The sequence below is a fragment of the Lacerta agilis genome, chromosome 7 (genome assembly GCF_009819535.1).
Source record: "Lacerta agilis isolate rLacAgi1 chromosome 7, rLacAgi1.pri, whole genome shotgun sequence".
NCBI lineage: Eukaryota > Metazoa > Chordata > Lepidosauria > Squamata > Lacertidae > Lacerta > Lacerta agilis.
The window spans coordinates 27,970,506-27,994,105 of NC_046318.1; the positions used below are offsets into that span (position 1 = coordinate 27,970,506).

The following is a 23,600-nucleotide window of genomic DNA, read 5'->3' on the forward strand; positions in this document are numbered from 1 at the left end:
ATATTCCAAAACAAAATAAAATAAAAAAATCCTTCCAGTAGCACCTTAGAGGCCAACTAAGTTTGATCTTGGTATGAGCTTTCGTGTGCATGCACACTTCTTCAGATATATATTCCATACATGGTTCACAAGTGAGTTACTTCATGAAGCATCAGTTTTCTTTATGGACTACCATGTGGAAAACCTGTTTGTTACAACCAATATAACAGTATGTGCTGAGAATGGAGAAGCAGCAGAGAAACATCATATATATAAACATTCTTTCGGAGGAAGGTGGGAAAGTTTTGGAACAACTGAATGCTTACACAAGACAGATTAGTACCAAATCCACTAGGATTTGTTCTCTTCACTTGTCTCTTCTCTTGGAAAAACAATTGCATCTGGTACGTTTCCACTACAAATATTTCATCTGTGCTATATTCCTGAAAGCTGGGGTGGGCAGAATTCAGGCTTGCAGGATCTCCTTTGTTTTTACTAGAATCCTGATGTCCACCAGCAAGAGTCAGGGCCAACATAGTGAACCTGTTAGCACTCAACACCAATTTAGTTAAGTCCGCTATTAAAGAGAGCAATGTACCGGTATGTGCTCAAATGCACAACCCAAATGCCTCCCTCCTCAAAAAGGTCAATAATCAAAAAAGTCTTACTATGCTATTTATATTCCTGAACAATAGAGAAGTGTTGCCTAAAGCAAACTGTTTCAACTTGCTGCATAGCAGGACTGGCCTTCAGATTGTATTTCAATTGATAATAAGGACAGTGATCATTACAGTATAATGATCTTTATAATTATTACATTTTACATTGAGGAGGAAGGGTGGGATATAAATTTAATAAATAAAACTAAGTTTTCCCTCTTTTCTGCATGATAGAAATTCAACAGATTGAGCTTTCCCTTCCTGGAAAAGTTTCACCTGTTTAACTTTCGCTTGTCACAAGTCTGAAGAAACGCTGGCCACCTTATGTTGCTGCTGTTGTTTGTCATCTCTGTCTTGTATACAATCTGTGAGCATGCTGATGATGTGAGTGCTTCAATCTTTGCAAATGTCCTTTTTTATAGTCACAAGCAGTGAGTGATTCTTTGAAGACTAAATATCAAATGAAATCCTGTTACATCTAGTAAAATGCTCAGACTAAAAAGAAAACTGCATGAAAAGTCATACACATCAAAAGTTACTGCCATTACTTAATGGTATTAAGAAATGTTTTAATTGAATATATACAAATAAATTGCAAACAGATAAAGACATTGGCAGGATTATTGCAACAACCTGCAGCTTCATGAGAGTAAATAAAGTAGATGAATAAAAGAGTAAGTTAATTTAGAATATGCAGGAAATGATAAATATAAATTTAAGGAACTGCAGAAAGAGGAGGAAGTCGAGTTTTGAACTGTTAAAAATGACTGTAAAACTATTGAAACTTATATAGCTGAAAATCACTAATAATTTTTTAAAAAAGAAATGTTTTAATTATTTCAATATGCTAAAGAGACAATAAACTGACCTCACACCTGTGCATATATTTTTACCTTTGCAATATACAGGGTGATGTTTGAGGTATGAAATAAGACTGAGTAAGAAAGATCATAAACTCCCATCCTCGTTGCCACCTTTTGCAGCAATTCACTTCTCCCCAAGGTTTAAAAATGAACCCAGAAGTTACTTCTGTAGACAAACCAAGAAGACAGTGGCCGTCCGTTTTTAAGCCTTGCTGTCCTTCCCGCGCCCCCCCCCCCCCCGTTAAAGCTCGTGGGAACACGACTTGCACATATTCATGGAGGGGCCCGGCCGACGCCCCGAAACAACCAGCGAGTTAGTTGAGCCAGCTGAGCAACCGCCTCCCCCCCCCCCCAGTCTCCACCCCTGCGAGGAGCGCCGTGTGTCACAGAAACACCACCACTTGAAGTGGGTGGCGGCGCCTTATCAGCAACCTCCGAAACGAGCCCGTCTACTCCCGCGGAGCTGCGGCTGGCGAGGAGGGCGGAACATGTTTGTGCCGGAACCACTACGCCGCTGGGTTGGGCAGCCAGACGGAGGCAATGACGCGGCCATGAAACGACCAAGGCGAAGCCCTTAGGCCTTGACCTCGAGCAGAAGGCGAAGCGGGGCGATGGTCAGAGGTCAGGCCGCGGCCGCCGCGGCGGTGGAAAGCGGGAGGAAGGGGTTTTTGGCTCCGCGAGGGCCGGGCGGCTTCGTCATCCTCCCGTTCCTGCCGGGTCCCGCCCGCTCCCGCCGTTGCCTAGGAGACTGGAAGCGCACCGGCTCCCTCCCGCCGGGCCTCGGGCGGGGCGGCGGCGGCGGGGGCGCGAGCTCGCCGGCGCGGGGCTCCTTCCCGGGAGGCCGGCGCGGGGCGGGGCTTCGCTTCCTCAGCCTGGGCGCGGGGGACCGTTGCCCAGCCGCCGGAGCGCGAGGTGAGAGCGGTTGAAAGGCCAGCCCGGAGCAAGAGGGGTCGGGAAAGGGGCGAGGCTGGGGAGTCGCGCCTGCGGAACTATATGCCCTTGTGCGGCTTCACGGCGACTTCTGGGTCTCGGTTCTCAGGGCTGCTGTCAAACTCGAAAGAAACGTCTGGTTTGCTTCTTGAGCGCCGCCCCTGCTTACTTTGAGAATAAAATACGTAAATGTTTGTGAAATGTGTTTTGGTTTCATGGCCCTGCTGCCCATTCAGTGCCGGATTTACGTATAAGCTATACCTTAGCGCCCCACTCTCTTGAGGGCCCCCCAAAAAAATTAAAAGAAAAAAAAACTGGATGTACATTTCCAAAATAGAAGATAAAAAACTAATAAAATAAAACCTGCACACAGCAACAGTGTTTGTGTTGTGTAGACTCCTATGATGTAAGTAATTGAAGGAATTAAACACAAAAACAGCGACAATTTGTTGTTGACAAAGGACAGCAGGAAATATAAAGGGCCCCATTACCTTCAGTAGCTTAGGGCCTCATCAAACCTAAATCTGGCCCTGCCCATGTTGGGTGTTTGGGGTGGGGTTGGGGTTGGACCCTGTAGAGTTGTTCTGTAAACCAGGGGAGGGATTTGTAAATTGCATATATCAGTATGCTATTGTTCTACTGTTGACACTTAACTACTTTCATGCATTTTCCTTTTTTTTTAATTAGATGTGAATATCCATGCATCATATCCACAACCTGAAAACAAGAGTAGTTTTCCCCCATCAGGAAACAGAAAGCTTTATTTTGACACCCATGCCTTTGTATGCCTTCTAGAAGAAAATGGTAATTCTTTTGCAGTGATTGTTAATATGTAAATTGTAAACATATTGATATGAGTAACTGTGGATTTTCCCCCACCCACCCCCGCAAAAAAACAATCTGTTTCTCTTCAATCAAAAGTGCAGTCACTTTCTACTTGTGTTGTTCTGATCATGGGAATTAGCTCTAATTGAATGGAATCTGGTAACTTCACAAAAATGTTTCCATGCGAAAACTGTATTTTCCTCTTCTGTCTGTGCCAGTTCTTTCATGTAATTTTTGTGAAACTGTTGAATTTTCCTCATGTTCCAATTTGCAAAACTCTTTGGGGGACTAGACTTATATATACTACATTCCTAAACCCCTGCTAATGGGGGGCTTCTGAGTACATGTCCATGATATTATGTTGTTAGATATGTACACTTGCGTAGGACATCAAATCCTCATAGAGGCTCTAAAGAAGCTACAATCTTCCATTTTAAACTTCAGGCTGTTATGTAAATCCTACAGCAGCCTTTGTTTATGTGAATGTTATGTTTCTGTTTACCGGTAGTTATATATGAAATGTATATAGCTAATGTTTCTGAATTTTGCAATGTTCTATATTCTAGGATTCACTACTCAGCAGTCTGAGATTATTGTGTCTGCTTTAATAAACATCATAAATAACAATATGAATGTGATATACAAGGACATGGTCACAAAAGTGCAACAGGTATAAATGAATGTGGAAATTTCTTAAATATTTATTGTTAATTGTTGTTTTAAAATCTGGAGCAAAAACCAAATCCCTTTGTTGTTTGCAATTACGATATGTCCTTTGTAACAGTTTGATATTACTTCATTTTCTGTCCAGTGCTAAACCCCCTTACCTTTGCTGCACCCAGTCAGGCAATAAGATTCTGACAGCAGTAGCCTGCAGTGACCCTTGGAAAGGGGTGGTTTCAGTGTGGGATACCAGCAGCTCTGGATCCAAAGCCCTGTGGATCCCCTAAGGGGGTTGATCATTGGTCTCCTCAGCAACACCAGTCTATGGTCTGGCTACTGATGTAAAAATTTTAATGCATGAACTGAATAGACTGCTTGAGTGCAAGTAACCTGTAGCTTTCCGGATGGTGTTGGATTCAAGCTCCAATCAGCCTCAGCTAGCATGGGCAGTGATGAGGAACAATGGACATCTGGAGGGCCACAGGTTCCCCACCCCTGACCTAGAGCATTGTGAAATATGGTCTAGATGCTACTGCACAATAAAATTTCTGCCTTTCCACCCATATTATCCCCACCCTTCTCTTCCTCTGAGCATTAGTTGGGAAGAATGGGAAAAACAGGGCTCTCTTTGAGTTTGGTTGGGTGCTGGATGAAACCTTCAGACAGAGCAAAATTACTGGAGTACTAGTTGCTTAAAAGATTTGCTGTAGAGGAAAACATCTTATTGGCATTGGTGATATTAGACTGAAGTAACTTTTTTCTTTTGAAGGAAATTGCTCTTCAGCAGATAATGTCTCATATTGGTGGCGTGAAAAAAGACATGATTATTTTGGAAAAGAGTGAATTTTCAGCACTTCGAGCAGAAAATGAGGTAAAGGCAAACATCCTTGGTAAAGCATCCAGGTCTATTTATCCAACATGCATTGGATAAGATTGTGAACCCCCTCAACCCACATCTAGCAGTAAGGGGAAATATTGTAGTTACTGCATTTTAATTAACCTTTGATTTAGTAAAGCATCTGGGATGTTTGGAAAAGGAAATATGACAATAAAAGCAAGAATAGAAACCAGTATGTGGAGATGGCTTTTGAATTTAACAGGAACAACTTATTGGGTATAATGTAGGAAAAAGTGAGTTGAACCCAATCCTTGCAAAATAGGCAAAGTTGTTCACTGATGTTGGAGACATTATCTTTGGAATTCCAAAGTCTCCACTTGCTTAGTCCCTCTGTAACATCAAAACAACCAATATGTATGCATCAGTATTTTTGTATCTTGTGCTTATGTAGTTTTAACATGTATTCTCTCTCTTTTTAATGCAAAAATAAAAAAGAAAATAAAACTTGAACTTTACCAGCTAAGAAAGCAAGTAATGGTAAGATTTTTTGGACTTAAATAATATAACTACACTGAACATAATATTCTAGTTAACCATGTCTGATCTTTCTGTAAGAAGATATTTTAAGACTACCACTGCTTTTGAACAAGTGTCAAAGGTGATGTTCTTGACTGCTAATCCAGGAAAGAGCACAACACATGCACAATGCTAGATTCAGGATTTTTCTCCTGGGGGACATCTATGTACAGCGTTATTCTAGAAAACTGGACCACATAAAAGATGACTGCAGGCGATGGGCTTATGCCCCTATAGTAGCTGCTTTCTTTTGAGCCAACATACGAAATGGAAAAATCTTATCTGGCTTGCATTTTAATCCAAGCTGGAGAAGTTGGGTTCATAATACTTGTCTCTCCCTTTGAGACTAACAGAAGCTTCTTTCTGGGCCTGAGGCTGGTAAACTTCAGCAGTATCTCTGTTTATAGTATTTTTATACTGATTTTCAGACCAGACCTTTCAGAGTGGTTTACATAAGGTTTTGATTGCTGTTTTTAAAGTATAATACAACAAAAACAGGATAATGGATAATAAAAGAACTAAAAGCCTAATGAAATGGATTTTAAAGCACAATAAAACAGCTAATTCTCTCATCCCTAGATAGATGCAGTCCTGTGGCCTGAGGTTTGGGGTAGTTATTGTTGAGAGGTAGAGCACGGCAATAGCAACTGTCTTTCTTGAGACAAGCATGTGCGTGAAGAGATGCCCTTTGGATGTGCTCCTTTGCCCTCTTTTAGTTCACTTCTTTGTCTTCCTTGCAGTATTATTGCTCTGCTCTTGTCACACCACTTTCTTCAGTTAAGTTCTCAATGTAGCCTGTATCCCCTTTTGGGGACAAAATGTTTTTTTTTCTTGGTAAAGAAAACACTTTAATTGTATAAAACAGTGGAATTTCTTGAACTCCTGTTTATGTGTAGTCTGTTGTGCACCTTTTATGGTGGCATTGTCAGTTCATTGGAACCATTGTTCAGGTGTTAAAGTATAAAATGCCATCTCACTGAGCTGAACCATTTATAGCTGCTAAATAAGTACGGTAACTCTGACTGGTGTTTCTTTAACTCAGGTAAGAGGAAGTTGTATAATAGCTGCAGTCACTGTGTTTTGAGCTCAGAATTATGGCTGCTAATGTCTAAAGTTGGATGACTTTTTGTTAGATAGACCCTGACTAGCTGTATTGATACCAGGATCTAGAGCCACCCATACTCTTTATAAACATTTGAGTATAGTTCCCAGTTAGGCACTTCTGCGGTCCTTGGTATTGCAGGAGTTCAGTTGCAGAAAGGGCTGGCTGAATTCCCCCCAGATCCCAAACATCTGAAATAAACCAGTGTAGGCAATGATGGACAGCTAAAAACAGTAGTGCTTTACTTAAGAAATTAAGAATTTGTATGTCTATTTATTGTTTAATCTTTCTGTAGGATGAAGTTTCCAAAGTTCGTACAGACAGCAAGCTAGATTTCAACTTGGAAAAGAGCAGAACAAAAGAATTGGTATGTAGTCTTCCTTTAAGATTTATTTATGTATTACATTTATATTCCATTTTTCCCACCAAGGAGCTCAAAGGAGGCATACATGGTCTCTTCCCTGCACACATTTTATCTTCGCAACAACCCTGTGAGGTAGGGTTGGGGTGACAGTGATTGACCCAAAGTCAAGCTTCATGGCTGAGTGGGAATTTGAATCCTGGTCTCCTAGGTCATAGTCCAACACTAACCACTACACCACACTGGTTGTTCAGGAAAGGTTGTTCAGAAACTGCCATGATGTATAGTTTAACTTTAGACAAAGTATTATTTTTAATCTGTTAGCCTTTTTGTCTTAAGAATTATAGCAGTCATCTGTGGGAATGGTGGTGTAGTGTAGACTGATTAGACATAATGCTGGATTTAAAACAAGATTTGTTTGTAGAATGTCAATCTCTTGCAAAATATGAATTTTTTTTGACGTGTTTATATTTTAGCATCTTGATGAGTGTTTTGTAACACTGAATTCTGTCAGTACTGCATTTTTAATAAGAAAACTTGTCTTTTGCTATCCTGTAAATGCTTCATAACAAGCAACGTCCAAAAATAACCTCTGGCACGTATTGAGGAGCATTTGTAATTCATTGTAGGTTTGTAACCGTTGAATGTTAAATCTCAACAGCTGATATTTTGGGTCATGGTTAACTTGCTATGTTTGCATGGCCATCACATGGGAGTAGAGAAAGACACACAGGGTCAAATGCAGCCTTCCAGACCTCTTCATCTGGCCCATTGAACTCTATCCAGACAATGCCCCTCTTCTCCCCCCCCCCCCCCGGCCATACCTCTCATCAGCAAACCCTCCTCAAGTACTTTTGCCTTGCTAGATTGTGTTCTTTAACTGTAAGTCTTCTTGCTTCTCTGGATGGAGGTGTGTGTAAATATAAACTACAGTGGTGCCTCGCAAGACGAAAATAATTCGTTCTGCGAGTGCTGTCGTATAGCGAATTTTTCGTCTTGCGAAGCACCAACGGGAAAATAGCGGTTTGACAAAAAAAAAATCGTCTTGCAAGGCAAGCCCATTGACAAATTCATCTTGCGAGACAGCCTTTCGCTAGCGAATGCCTTTCGTCTAGCGAGTTTTTCTTCTAGCGAGGCATTCGTCTAGCGGGGCACCACTGTATTGATTTTTGTACAGCTGGGAGGTAGCCTACTGTATAAAAAAGCAAAACCCCTGTTGCCCTGCCTGCTTTTGCCTTTGGCCATGACACCTTTGTCATGTGAGTCCTGGAAAGTTTACAACAAGGGAACCTGGCCCTTGCTCTGAAAAAGGTTACCTACCCCTGACACAAAAGAATAATAGAATTGTAGAGTTGGAAGGGACCCTAAGGATCATCTAGTCCAACCCCTGCAATGCAGGAATATGCAGCTGAGCCATACAGAGATAAAATCTACAACCATGGCATTATCAGCACCATGCTCTAACCAACTGAGCTATATTGCAATGAGCAGTAGAAGTTGTTCCAGTAATACTGGGAGGTGGGTTAGCATTCATAGTGTTAATGAAAGATGCGCATGAATGAAGGGTGTTGGTTATTTTACACGGAAGGTAATCCATTGTTCTTAAATTTCAGTATTCGCTTAATGAGAGGAAACAGTTGAAAATGAGAACAGAAGTAGTGGAATTGGTAAGAACGATGAACTTAATGCTCGATCACGGTAATAGTCCTCTTCACATCTGTTGTATAGGCTTACATGCATACCACCATTATGGGAATGGCATTTAAATATTCATGTGGTAGAAGTAGAAATAAGTGCAAAATGGCAGTTCACTGGTGCTTAAAGTTTGATATTGAATTGCTATTAAAACCATGTAAGCAGAAATGGTTGAATCCAATGCTGCTGGGTGTGTGAGCAGAATGGACTTCTCCCAGGTCTATGCTGGATTCAACTCATTATATGAAACATGAAGCTTAGATGGGTTTGAAACATACAAAACTGGATGTTTAGTTTTATGCACAGTCAGCCTTAATTTTTTGTATATTTTAGAATTTTGGATTTGGACAAATATCTTAGGTGTTTGCTTGTGAATTAAGGCCAGTAAGTTAGTGCAGTACTGTACATGTTCAAGTATATTTTAACGAACCAGATTAATGCATAACACAAACATACCATATTTTTCCATCTAGTAAGATGCCCCCATGTATAAGACGCCCCCTATTTTTGGGGACTCCGGTTTAAGAAAATGGGGGAAGATGGACCCCATGTATAAGACGCCCCAAAATTTTGGACATTTTTTAAAAGAAAAAAATCTAGTCTTATACACGGGAAAATATGGTATATCCACCAGCAATATGAATGAAAACCTCACAGATTTTTGAGAGTTTCTAGTAAAAAATATTTGAAGTGAATGTGGCTGGTCACCGAACTACACACTTACCCTGAATTCTATAAAGGATCCCAATGAAATACATAATTATTTGAAGTAGCCCTGTTTTGAGATATGAATAGAGAAAAAGCATAAGCCATCTGGTGTGCTTCTGTTGGTAGTGGCTTAGCCTCAAGATGTTGTTTACAATTCTAACTTTTTCCTCTTGGGAGCTACCTGTAGCCTGAATAACACCACCATTTGTAATTCCATCGTTCCTTTTACATTTACTGAGCTCTTGGGGCATATAGAAGGAGGCATAATTGCAGATAGTATGCTTTATTTGGCACTGTCTCTGTTTGAACATGAGATGCTTTAAGTATGTGGGAAGGGTGCTTTTATGTGTGTGAAAATAAATCAAATTGGGCTTGTTTCTGCTTGTTCAGTATTTGCATGTAGGAAGCATTTATTACAATCAAACTAGCCAACAATGAAATTTTTTTAAAAAATATTTTTTTATTTAAAAATCTAAGCATGCAGGTTCAGTTCTAATTACTTTTACTCTGAAGTGTGTCCCATTTGAGATTAAAAGAGATTACGTCCAAAACAAATGACTTAAAATTGCAGCCATAAATAAATGATCTACTGCATGTATTTCAGACAGAAGGTGAGATTTGCCTAAGGAGCCCTGCCAGTGGAAGCTGTGCACACAAACTTACACAGCAGGGTTTCCCCACTTCTCCCCCTGCGTTCCCTTCCCCCCAAAAAATTGGCTTGCAGGGATTGAGAGAACCCCTGGAACAGTGTAAAAGGAAGGGTGAAAGCTGGAATGCTTGCGCAGATGAAACATTCATAAAAGTGTAACCTTTAAACCTGCCCAGAGAATCTTTTTTCAGCTCAGCTTGGAGATAGTGGAGGTTGAAGCTGGGGCCCTTTTCCACATGTAACATGCACCTCCATCCATCAGCTACAGCCCTTCCCCTTAAAAAAGTGCTCTTGCTATAACAGCAACATTCACATTGGGAACGGGGATGTTACTCCATCCATATAGAAACATTTTAACTGCTTAGGTTCTTATTTTGTTTTTTGGGTATTCTCCGAGAAAGCTAATTGGATGATACTACTAGGTTAGGCACACAAGCTATATAGTGGGGGGGGGCTCTGACCCATTGGCTAAAGGTAGTCTGCCCTACTGGACTTTCCCCGGCTCACATTCCTCAGTGTTCCTATTCTAACTACCATGCTGGCAAAACAGTGTGTGTTATCCCTGTTTTGTGAGGCCACTCAGCTTCAGTGTTGAGTGGTTGAAGTGGCTTCACTCCTGCAGTGGTGTCTAGAAGTAGATCACATTGGTGAAGCAACGACAGAGTGATTTGCTCTGCTTTGCTGGCCTGATTGCCTATTGCTTCCATCCTGCAAGGTGAGAAAGAAATCCCGTTTCTTACTGCACAGCATGGAAGTGAGATTTGTGTGTGCATTATAGTCTTAGCAGAAGTGACATTTTAAGCTAATTCCCAAGTGTCCAACCATAATATAATGTTGGACACAAGCAACTGGCAGAGTATTGCAGAAAATAAAAACCTTGCCTTCATCAGAAAAAGAGCTTTGGGGAGGGGGAAATTGCAGAAGCAGCCCAAAGACGACTGAGCATGTTTAGTGGGCATGGAATACTACCTGCCTGTTGGGGACAGAGAACAGAAGATCATGGTGAGAGAGAGTGCAATGGAGAAGCTGGAATCCTGAAGAGGGAGCATCTGCAGAGCGACATTTTGTTGGTCTCACTCTGTGTTAAAAGTTACAGTACTGTATTGCTTTTTAGAGATGTGAATGCAGTGTTTAAACTGTATTGAGATATTGTTCCCTTTTTTTCTTTTTTGAAGCATGCACAACAGGATAGAGCTTTAACACAGACGTACAGGAAAATAGACACTGAAGTTGCAGGCCTGAAAACAATGCTTGAATCGCACAAACTTGACACCATTAAATATTTAGCAGGTATGTAGTTCTGTCATGGTGCAGATGCTTAGTAACTGTCTCAGTTGTCTGGTACTCATATGCACGTGTTTCATATTCTTTGTATCAAGTATGACGGCTTTTGGTGTTTAAGAGTTACTAATTATCTAGTGGAGTTGTATCCATTGATTTTAGAACATGGAGACCTCTGATTAATATCTGGATATTAGCATCTTTTGCTGCTGTTGTGTGCAGCTGGAACCCTTGGAAAACCAACACCACGCTGATCCTTTTAATCTTCTTTCCACACTAGTGAAAGGAAAAGTTGAGGGTGGAGGCACGAACATAAGAGCAGGCACAGCAAGCCCTGTAACTCTGTTGCCAGGGGCACATGCCCCATCTCACCCCTGCCCCCTTGATCCAGCCTGAATCATGCAAATCCTATCGGTTTCCATGTTGTTTAACAGTGCAGGCAAGATCCAAGTAAAATGTTTAAGCATTTAAATACTTTTCTTTAGCCAGACTTTCATTTTCAAAAGGATTAAAATCTGACTATATGCATTCTTTCTTCTCCACCCTTATCTTCTTCCAGGTTCAGTATTTACATGTCTTACAGTTGCACTGGGGTTTTACCGTTTATGGATGTAACAAAGCATCTCTCTTGAAAGGACTTGTACTATCTTGCCTTACAAAAACAAGCAAACGACAACAACAATGAAGAAGTATTGTCACTTTATTGAAATAATGTAGTCTTTACTTCAGAGTCACTGCCATTTTATTTATTTGTTTAGACTACAGAATGTAGCCAAAGATTGTGCCTCAAAACAAATGTAAGTACTGAAATACTGATAGAAACATAGCCTGGAATCACAGGCAACTATTATTTTGCACATCAGTGCCCACTCATCTAAATTTTTGTGTGTCTCTGGGCTATTGTAAAACTAAAATGTCAGGTTATAAACATATCAAGCATGATAAGTTATAGTATAATATACTAGGGTTTTATATGTCAAGTACCAAGGGAGGAAAAAAATATAGGCATTCTTTTTGACACCATTCCTTCAGAGGTGAAAAATTATTTAATTAAATTGCAAGTTATCTTTCCACTAGTGTTGATAAAACACTATGGGTGGAATTCAACATCACACTTTTCCAATCGTTCCATCTGCGCAATTGTTCCAGTCTGCCAGATGGAACAATGCCTCCCCCTCTCCACCCCACAGACTTACTGTTTGGGAATTCTCCTGGTCTCCCCAGAACCAATTTTGGGGATCACAGGGAGAGGGAGGAAAGCCCCGTTGTGCAAACAAAAATCCTTGTACAGGGCTTCCACAGATGGGGCTGGTTAGTTGAATCGCACCCATTGTAAATATTTTATTGTACTTTAATAGATTGACAGGTTTTATTGTGGTCTGCTGTTGCAAAATTCCGTCCAAATAATAATGTTTTACGAGCAGATGTAGAAATATCATGTTCATAAGCAAATGCCAAAGAAACGATAGACTAGAAACCACCACATGCTAGCCGTTACCTTGATATAAAAGTGGAAAAAATAAAGCTCAGTGAGATACACGAGCTTTTTATATAGGCACTGGAAATTTCTTGGTTGATAGAAGAGAGTGGCCTCCATTCAAAAATTTAGAAAAAAATAAGGTAGAGTTCATTGAGGGAAAATAAGCAGGTAGTGCAGTCTTATACATATCTACTTAAAACCACTTAGAAGGCATTTTGGCAAGCAAGCAGTGTATAAAGTAGTAATAATCATATTAGTAGTAAGTTCTGTTGAGATCAGGGGAGCATGAAAGCAAACTCAAATGTGACTCAGTAGTAGGAAAATTCACTAGAATGATAGTCTTATTTTGTGAGGTATCTTGAACAGTTTGAAAATATTATTAAGTACTTCCTAGTGTTGCTATTATTGAGGAATATATATGTAGACTAATGGCTGATGAATGTAACCTTTTTTTAGAGCAAGCCATTCTAAATAATAATAAAAAAATGTAGTAGAACTGGGAACTGCAGCTAGAACATATTTTTTAGGTCACAGTTCTCAAATACTTACCTGAAAATTAGTTCCACTGAGATTAGGAGAACAGACTTGCATATAATTGCTCTGACCCAGAGACGCTTGTGTACAAACTGCCTGCAGAGACTGCCGGAATTTTTTGAAAGTTGCTTTTGCAAGGAAAGCAACTAAAAATATGATTAATAATAATAATTCAGTGCTCTGGTAACCTTAGTGTTAGATTACTGCAATGTATGTAGGCTGCTTTTGGAAACTTCAGTTAGTGCAGAATTCAGCAGCCAGGTTGCTCACCAGGGCAAGATGGCTTGAGCATATTACTCTGATCCTGGTCCAACTGCATTAGCTACCAATTAGTTTCTGGGCCCAATTCAAAGTGCTGGTTTTGACCTATAAAGCCTTAAACGGCTCAGGACTGCAATACCTCAAGGACTGCCTCCTTCCATATGAACCTACCTGGACCCTGAGATCATCTTCTGAAGCCCTTCTTTGTGTGCATTCTCCACGAGAGGTCCAGAGGATGGCAACATGAGAACAGGCCTTTTCTTCAGTGGCTCCCCATTTGTGGAATGCTCTCCCCAGGGAGGTTCGTCTGGTGCCTTCATTATATACACCTTTAGGTGCCAGGCCGAAACTCTCCTCTTTAACCAGGCCTTTGGTCGACTGACATCCAGTGCCCTTTCAAAATGTGTTTTTTTGGGGGGTAGTTATTGGGTTGTTTTTGTTTTTATTTTGATTCTGTGTTTTTATATTGTGATTTTAGCCTGTGAACCACCCTGAGACCTGCGGGTATAGGGCGGTATACAAATTTAATAAATAACAATAATAATACAGAATAGATACATCCTTGAACAGAAGGAAATACATGGAATGGGCCGTAAGAGTTTGCTGGAGGTAAGCGCTTAGTGTTCTACTTCAGCCTTTCTGTTGTGGCATCTCCTATACCACTCATTTTCCATGCTTAACCATCCCCGTTTCAGGGACTGAAATGTTAGCACTGCCTCCAGAAAGAGTTTAAGTCATATACTTAGTTTACTTCAATACATGCCCCCACCCCCAGTTTAGTTACTGTATAGTGACTTTATTGTTGGCCACTATTTTTACCATTTTAATTAGCATTTAAAGAGCAGTAAAATAGACAAGCAGGATTTGCTAAATAACATGAGTGAATATTCAACATGCCAAAGAAGTAAGCACTGAAGATATTGACCTCTTTTTTGTTGTTGCCAATATGCTGCATGCACAATGGTTTTTTTTTTTTAAGAATTACGTAACTGCAACCTGATCCAAAGCCTCTTTATAATGTAAGCTGATATATTGTACAAGCACTTCCAACTAAATTCTATCTAATATAAACCAGTGGCAAAGAATATTTTGTAAACGGATATCTTCCTGGACCAAGATACCCTAAAAAGCTTACTTGGTTATAGTTTAGTTCTAGTTAATATAAATCCTTCATATTTAAGCTTAACAGTACCTATGATCCTGTATGTAGCTGTTTAGAATTATATCCCATCGATTTCAGTAGAATGTACTTTTGAGCCAGATGCTTAAAATCACACCCTGATGTCCCAAGGAAGTTTGGGGATTTTGTGGGAATGATTCCAAGTAACCATGTTTAACACTGGGCTCTACATTGATTTTTAGAATATTGAATTACATTAGAAGCTTACTTTGGTATAGAGGGGTGGGGGAAGAATATTTTTATCTTTGGCACTGTCTTGGTGTGTGTATGTGTTAGATTACTGCATCATGTTTATTTTCTTCCAGAACCTTGTGATCCCAAGTAAGCATTGAGGTTCTGAGATATAAATGGGGATGGAACGATAACAGTTTATTGCTTCATTGACATTTTTAATGAGATCATCTGTGCTTTCCCACTCGTTTTCTGTACTTTGCTTTCTGTGCTGATGCTAAAGCACCTTAATCAATAGACCCAAAAAGTTTATCCTGCATTGTTTGGATAATCAACTTAGGTTGCTTCTTTTCTCTATTTAAACAAGCTTTATTGCAAGCAAAGATCCAGCTACCTAGCCCTGAAGTATTGTCTCTTATTTTCCAACATGGTGTGTAAGGTTCATGTGTGAAAACCACAGGTTTAGTAAACAGATGTTTAATAGTTAAGCCTAAGTGTTTTGAGAATTATACTACAGAGAGAGAGAGAGAGAGAGAGAGAGAGAAGTTGGAAACATGGATTGACGTAATGCCAGACTATTTCTTTGTGAAATAAACTTTTACACATGAATAAATTATTCGGGATAATGTGGTCTTTTTGCTCAGTATTACATACTGTCTGTATCTTCCCCAACTTAGTGCCCTTCAGATCATTTGGATTACAGTGTCCATCAGACCCAGTCAACATATCCAATAGTTATAGGGATGACAGAATTTTTGTTGTCCAATCCAATCCACCTTTATTGTACTAGCCATTGGCCATGACAAATCTGAATAAAAACTGGGTAAACATGAAGCAAGGCAGACATGGGGAACTTGTGTCCTTCAGATGTTGCTGGACTTCAGCAACTCCAACCAGCATAGTGACTGGTCAGGGATACTGATAGTTGTCGTCCAACAGCATGTAGAGGGCCACAGCTTAACAAGCCCTAGAGTAAGGTATAACTGAATAGTGTATTCAAACATATTGAATATTGTGAAGTGCTGTATATACATTATTACTCTGTTGACCTATTAACTGCATTTTACATAGTAACACTGAAGACAGGGATGTTTGAGAAAGTGTTCATACACTCTATGAAGGGAAGGCGAGTATTGACTTGCACTGTAATAACAAAACACGCCCCTCCCCTGTTTGAATGGTTCTACTTAATCTGTGCCACTGCCACCATTCAGACTCTCTTCTTTCCTCTGAACCCTTACCAATAACCTTGCAACTGTGGGGTACAAGCACAGTACAAAGCCTGTCATATACAAATGCTATATTTAACAAAAGTGTGTATGTTTATTACAAGGTTAGGACAAGCTTTTCTGGCTATTTTAAATAGTACTGTATTGTATTATTAAATGAGTATAAACTATGTTAACTTGTTACTGTCAATTTATATACCAACTGCTTATATTCAGCTATTAATGTTAAGCTAAGGTGGTTTTAAGGAAGCAGCTAGTTACCCTATAAAAACCCACCCCTCCACCCCAGTCAAGCCTCACCAGCACTATAACTGAGGGCTCTGCTGGAAGCCGGTTTTCCCAACCCTTTACTGACCTATTGAAATGCAACTTTGTCTTTCTGCACTTGCCCTGAAAGTGATAGTCATCCCTCTGGTGTTTCTACTGCCAGACACCAGTGACCTACAGGTATACTCCAAGCTGCTTCTCACTTCTCCTATGCCCAGCAAGTCTTTGGCCACCAAGCAACTCCATGTGCATCTTAGGTCTTCCGTATTCTCCAATCATCTTTTGCTATCTTATTCTTCTGGCTGGCTCCACAAGCACCAACAACTCCAACTCTCCTCTGCTGACCAGCACTTCTTCTGGCCCTTCCAGTTCCAGCCAACCATACTGTCTAACTGAAAATTCCAAACCTGCCCCCAACAATCCAAATATGCAAACCTTATATACTTTGCATACGGAGAATTCTAATGCCAACCCTTCCTCACAGCTGTCAGTTAAGGCCCCAAGCGACAGTTAAACTTACTTTCATCAGACCGGACAGAAACCCTCCAACATCAAATACACTTCAATGTACATTATGTTACAGATGTCAGAGCACATTGCACAATTTCCATTAAAACCTAATTCAGATAAACAGGATTTCTTCACATGTTCATTCTGAAACTGTTTACTGTGCTTTCTGCCTTTCCCCAAACTTAATACAGAGATTGCAAGAATATATAGTATAACAGTACAAAATAAATAGTCCAACTAGAATAATAATAATAATAATAATAATAATAATAATAATAATAATAATAATAATAATTTATTTATACCCCGCCCATCTGGCTGGATTTCCCCAGCCACACTGGGCTGCTTCCAACAGAACATTAAAATGCATTAATCTATTAAACATTAAAAGCCTCCCTAAACAGGGCTGCCTTCAGATGTCTTCTAAAAGTCTGGTAGTTGTTTTTCTCTTTGACATCTGGTGAGAGGGCGTTCCACAGGGCGGGTGCCACCACCGAGAAGGCCCTCTGCCTGGTTCCCTGTAACTTGGCTTCTCGTAGTGAGGGAACCGCCAGAAGGCCCTTGGCACTGGACCTCAGTGTCCGGGCAGAACGATGGGGGTGGAAAAGCTCCTTCAGGTATATTGGACCGAGGCCTTTTAGGGCTTTAAAGGTCAGCACCAACACTTTGAATTGTGCCCGGAAATGTACTGGGAGCCAATGTAGATCTTTCAAGACCGATGTCATATGGTCTCAGCGGCCGCTCCCAGTCACCAGTCTAGCTGCCGCATTCTGGATTAGTTGTAGTTTCCAGGTCACCTTCAAAGGTAGCCCCACATAGAGCGCATTGCAGTAATCCAAGCGAGAGAAAACTAGAGCATGCACCACTCTGGCAAGACAGTCGACGGGCAGGTAGGGTCTCAGCCTGCGTACCAGATGGAGCTGGTAGACAGCTGCCCTGGACACAGAATTAACCTGCACCTCCATGGACAGCTGTGAGTCCAAAATGACTCCCAGACTGCGCACCTGGTCTTTCAGGGGCACAGTTACCCCATTCAGGACCAGGGAGTCCTCCACACCTGCCCACCTCCTGTCCCCCAAAAACAGTACTTCTGTCTTGTCAGGATTCAACCTCAATCTGTTAGCTGCCATCCATCCTCCAACCGCCTCCAGACACTCACACAGGACCTTCACCGCCTTCACCGGTTCTGATTTGAAAGAGAGGTAGGGCACAACATCATGTTAGAGGATTGGGAAAAATTATGGAAAACAGGTATAAAATTTTCAGCATGTAATAGTTTGAGAGAAAATGTCATGAAAATGATGTATAGGTGGTATTTAACACCGGTTAAGTTGGCAAAAATGTATCATGGACAATGTAATAAATGCTGGAAGTGTAAGCAAGTAGAAGGGACATTTTTTCATATGTGGTGGACGTGCCCGAAAGTAAAAGACTTCTGGGAGAAGATATATAATGAATTGAAAAAGGTGTTGAAAAACACATTTAGTAAAAAACCAGAAGCCTTTTTACTGGCTATTCTAAACCACGAAATCCCAAGAGAAGGTAGAACAGTCTTTATGTATGCCACAACAGCAGCAAGAATCTTATTAGCAAAAAACTGGAAGACAGAAGAAATACCAACGATAGAAGAATGGCAGATGAAAATGATGGACTATATGGAGCTTGCTGAACTGACCGGGAAACTCCGAGACCAGAGGGACGATGCGGTGGAGAAAGATTGGAAGAAATTTAAGGTATATTTAAAGAATCATGCTAAGATTAGTATTTAAAATAAGCAGGAAGACTAGACAGGTAGTAGATACATAAGTTATATAAGATGTAGTAATAGATGAAGTAATGTTAAGGTTATTAGCCGAGAAGATGATTAGTTTATTAACATGAGAATATAAAAAGGTAAAGAAATTACTAAAGATGATTTATAAGGAACGTAGTTAGAGAGGGAGTGTGGAAGTCAACTCACACTGTTATAAAAGAAGGATAGATAGATTTAAATAAGTGTTTTTATTTTAAAAAGTATTTTGTTGTAATGTTTTTTATTGTTTGTTTATGTATTGTTAAAAAATTAATAAATTTTTGAAGAAAAAAAATGAAAGAGAGGTACAGCTGGGTATCATCCGCATACTGATGAACACCCAGCCCAAACCCAAACATGCTGAATGCAGCAGCAGACCCATAAAAGCAATTGACCAGACCAATGTAGTGCCAGAAAAACAAACTTGGTTAAGCCAGTAGATGAAGACATTGGAAACCAGGTGAAAAGAGAGGACTTCCCCTATCACCTGAAGAAGACAGTCAGGCAGATCTCCCTGCCAAGGTTTAACAGGTGGGGCACAACTGCAGAAAATGCCCAATTGCTGATGGTCACCCACTTAACCACTACAGGCATTTGGTTCCCTGCTTACTGTTTTGGCTGCCATACAAGGTTCATGCAGGAATAAGTAATCTTCAGGGTGCCTGTAGTGAAAACCAGACCTTGAATTGGGCTTGGAAATAGCGCAATTTCTTTAAAACTAGCATAATATATTCACAATGGTGAGCTCCTGCCAACAGCTCGGCTGCCATATTCTAGAACAGTTGAAAGTTTCTGAACCCTCTTAAAAAGCATTGCCATAAATAGCACATTACAGTACTAAAGCCTTAATGTTACTAAAGCATGGACAACTGCCCAGATCATTCCATTGTTGGAGGGTATAAAGCAAGTGTACCAAGTTGGAAAAATCTTGGTACAAGCTCAGCATAACAACATGAATTTAGAGACAGTAGAAATACTGGAAGTATTTTAACCATTGATCTCTTTCACTTGAGTAAAAACAATAATCCTGAAATGAAAAATCAATTGCATATTAAATATTTAAAGAAGTATTTACTATAACTATTTTTATGTTGCTTTTCAAGAATAATTCCTAGTTTGGGACAAATACATTCAGTGTCTAGATCCTTTTGTATTCACTTAGCTATTTGTTGGGCCTGACTTGTTAATAAACAAGAGATAGGGATGTGCTCCCAGAAACAAACCTGGATCTCATGTGCACATGGAGCGTATCTTCAGATTAGTAGGTAAAATTGATAATTTTATACAGTAATGTAATCAGGGGTTTTAATCAGTAATGTAATCAGGCAAGAAACTTTCTATATAAAAGAGTTTAGTTTTTGTTTTTATTGAAAAGAAGAAACCAAGGCAACTGGTAGAGGCATGGAAATAGAACAGATGGGCCAATTCGCTGATCGGTTTAGCAAATCCGGTGTGTTGATGGTCTTTACCCATTATAGAATGACAGCACAGCATTTTGGAACTGACGTGTAATGCAAGTTCCACTCAGTATTCAATTGTAGTTGGTCAGCTTTCCTGTTAAGACTAAAAAATAATATGTTCTGTGCAACATTGAAATTAAACAACTGGTCCGTTTCACCACTCCGATATAGCTACTCAAAATTAACATTACATCATGAAACACAATTATATTTACTGTGCTTAGAAGGTCTTGTCAGCAGCCTTCAATGATAATTACGGTATGTTACACTTACATCCCATTTTTCCTCCAAAGATCTCAGTATTGTGTACATAATTCTCCCTGTTTTAGGCAGATGCATGGAATGGGATGGAATTTTGAATCCAGATTATGATACTTGCGATGGCAGAAATATTTTCAAACTGTTATGGAAAGAAGCCCTTCAAAGAAGGATAGAAACAACAACAGTTTGCCTTCCAGCTCTGAAATCTTTGTGATTACATGGAAGAACTGGGTCACTTGGCTGAGGTGCAGGTTTATTGTTCTAGGTCAGGCTGCTGGTTGACTTTTAATTGTTTGTGTGTGTCTTCCTATTGGCTGAGCAAGGGAAAGCAAAAGCAGACTTCAAAGCCAGGTGTAAGAGAAACAGCATTGTTAAATATATGTTGATTTGTAAGTGTAGCTCACCTCAAAGGTCACAGCATAACCTTCAGAAAAATGATCACTCTTCAAACGGAGAGAGCAAGTGCAAAACATTTTTTCTTGCTTTATGATGTTTTACGTTCAAAATGTAACTGTCTTTCCATGCGTGTCCTGTGAAACCTGAAAATTTAGAAGTTTATCTGCAGAGGATAGTGACCAACTAGGCAATCGGAAGCAGTATTGTCCTCCGGTCTTCTGTATTTTAAACAACTGCATAGCAGCAGAAATGCAAAAGCTAATTTATGTTCCCATTCTTCCTATAATCAAAATAGCCTTGCAGTAAGGGAAGAAACATAGTGCTGGAGGGCCAAAGGAGAGGATGTGTCCTTCAAAATGAAAATGAAAAGAAATTATTCATGAAAACTGTAGACCATTGCTGTAATGGAAGGGATAGTCTCACACTTGAGAAGCTCAGGAGTGTAGGATCAGCACCTACAACTGCAAACCTCTGGATTGCAGATGGGAATATGAATCTAATGACACAATGATTTAATGATTCAAATGACCGTTGGTCATGCTGCCTGAGATGGATAGAAGTTGGTAGCTGAACAACATCTGAAGGGCCACAGGTACTTCCCTCCCACGTTGTTATGCAAAATCTTTTGCAAGTATTTCCCATGCTGCCTAGGCATGAAGGAGAGGGAGATTTGCATAATTGTTAACAGCATCAGTAAACACTGTTAATAATTATTTATAATAGAAGCAATACTTGTTGCAGTTCTTGAGGTAGGGAAGAAAAGGACTGTAGCCTTAGCAGGAACCTCCTGAAACATTATGAAAATTAGAATTAGAAATTCAGTTGGCTAGTAGTGATGGATGTACAAGACAAAATTAAAAGTGTCATCCAGGCAGGAAAATGAGGATGTATGTCCATTTAAAAAGCTGTTAAATCTGGAGTACAGTAACTTGAAAAGAATTTACTAAGATTTTCAATTTCTATTAAAATTATGACATTGTGAGCTCTTTGTACGTATTCTTTTCTTATTTTGCATGAGATAACATTAAAAAGAAGCCCAACAGTGTGTTAAGAAATACTTTCATCCCTGTCCTTCAGATTTGCAAGAAGGGGAGGGGGAAGCAACCCTCTGCTCATTAGAGGCTCTTAATCTTTTTTTTTTTTTTGCAGCCTAGTTAAAATAGTCTGATATCTCTAAGAGAGGTGGTCTTTTATTCTGCATGAAAGCAATACTGTCCTTAATGCTCTTGCATGACAATAAAAGTATTGAAGCATGCAGGCGCCGGACTGCCATTAACTGTACATATTTTAGAATAGCATTGAACCTTTACATAATGCACTGGAGATATAGTTTGATTTTTGTGTAAAGGTATACCAGTGTCATTTTTAATGGCCTTTGCTTTATTTCTGTCGACAGCTTCTTTGCCACACTGCTGTTTGGCATATGCACATGCTCATGCAGAGATCAGTGAAATGACAGCTTCATATGTGTCTTTGGAATATGGGCCCATTCAGATGTGGTCCTCAATAAAAGCACACCAAAAACACATAATCATTATCGATCAAATTGCTTGTTCCTTTTGTCTCTCTCCCCAGGTTATAATTGCTGGCAGTCTAGCGCAACAGACTGCTTGAGCATATTAGAGAAAAAAGGTTAAGAGCTGATAATTGTATGGTTTGCCTTTTGGAAACTTCCACTTTCACATTTTTTAAAATAAAAAATATATGTTATTTTATGTATTCACAACCCCATTTTTCAGAGCTCAGAGCTCCTGAGTTAAAGTTTTCAATCTCAGAAGTATTTCTTTATTAGATTTATATTATATGCTGCCTTTTCAAGGAGCATTTGTGGTTCTCTTCCCAGCCCTATTTTACCCTCACAGCAATCATGTGAGGAAGGTTAATCTGAGAGATGGTAACTGGCTCAAGGTCACCCAGTGAACTTTGTGTCAAAGGGAATTTGAACTTTGGTGTGATGCCACTGGAGTCCAACAACGATCAAGATTTATAAGATGAAGGCTGCAGAATTTCCAGCTAAGGAGTTAGGGCTCAAAATCTGCATTGGATGGTGGTTTTGTCTTGATTAGAACCCTTGCCCATAGAAATGTCGCCGCTGCAGCTTTTTCTGGCAGGAAGAAAAGTAGCTGGAGAAACTTCTCTTGTTAAATTCATGTAAAGTATGTCAGGCTGTTGTTAAAGGTTAGGAGCCACAGTGGGGGTGATGTGGAAGTAGGGGTAAGTGGGAACCCTATCTTTGAACCATGTTATAATCATGGGAAAAATCTGGGCTACAGAACCAGTGGTATTCCAGTTTTTAGAACAGGAGTGGGAAACCAGTGGCACACTAGATGTTCTTGGACTACAATTCCCATCATCCACAAACAGCATGGCCAATGGTCAGCAATGATGGCAAATTGATCTCCATCCCTACTTTAGAATATCCTCCTTTCACCAACGCCACTTCCACCTGTGTGTGGTGGAAGTGGTTAAGAGTGTGTGGTTAAGAGTGGTTAAGAGCCAGTGTGGTGTAGTGGTTAAGAGCGGTAGACTCGTTATCTGGGGAACCGGGTTCGCGTCTCTGCTCCTCCACATGCAGCTGCTGGGTGACCTTGGGCTAGTCACACTTCTCTGAAGTCTCTCAGCCCCACTCACCTCACAGAGTGTTTGTTGTGGGGGCGGAAGAGAAAGGAGAATGTTAGCCGCTTTGAGACTCCTTCGGGTAGTGAAAAGCGGGATATCAAATCCAAACTCTTCTACCTGCTATGGCAGAGTAATGAACACTAGGGCCTCATGCAATCTGGTCCCAAAAGCAGGGCACAGTGACCCAACACAAATGATCATATGTACAAGCCCCAGCTTGACTGTTACCCCCCCCCTCCCCATCTGTTGACAAGGTGTGAGGAGTGAAGATAATCATTGCTGGGAATATGCAGTGTTGTTGCACTGACATG

General features: G+C 40.2%; 1 protein-coding gene across 1 annotated transcript; it reads left to right on the forward strand.

Annotated features, from left to right (window-relative positions):
- Positions 1–1,933: 1,933 nt before the first annotated feature.
- On the forward strand, positions 1,934–11,790 carry MCUR1 (mitochondrial calcium uniporter regulator 1). The gene is made up of 9 exons (XM_033154652.1): positions 1,934–2,122; positions 3,119–3,235; positions 3,823–3,926; positions 4,689–4,790; positions 5,253–5,294; positions 6,731–6,802; positions 8,410–8,463; positions 11,024–11,138; positions 11,689–11,790. Exons 1-9 carry the CDS (start codon positions 2,113–2,115, stop codon positions 11,742–11,744), a joined length of 672 nt encoding a protein of 223 aa, XP_033010543.1. The 5' UTR covers positions 1,934–2,112; the 3' UTR covers positions 11,745–11,790.
- The last annotated feature ends 11,810 nt before the right edge of the window (positions 11,791–23,600 follow it).

Coding starts and splice junctions, on each gene's coding strand:
- MCUR1 (XM_033154652.1), top strand. Junction 3,927..4,688: donor TGGTCACAAAAGTGCAACAG/GTATAAATGAAT, acceptor TTTCTTTTGAAG/GAAATTGCTCTTCAGCAGAT. Junction 5,295..6,730: donor AGCTAAGAAAGCAAGTAATG/GTAAGATTTTTT, acceptor ATCTTTCTGTAG/GATGAAGTTTCCAAAGTTCG.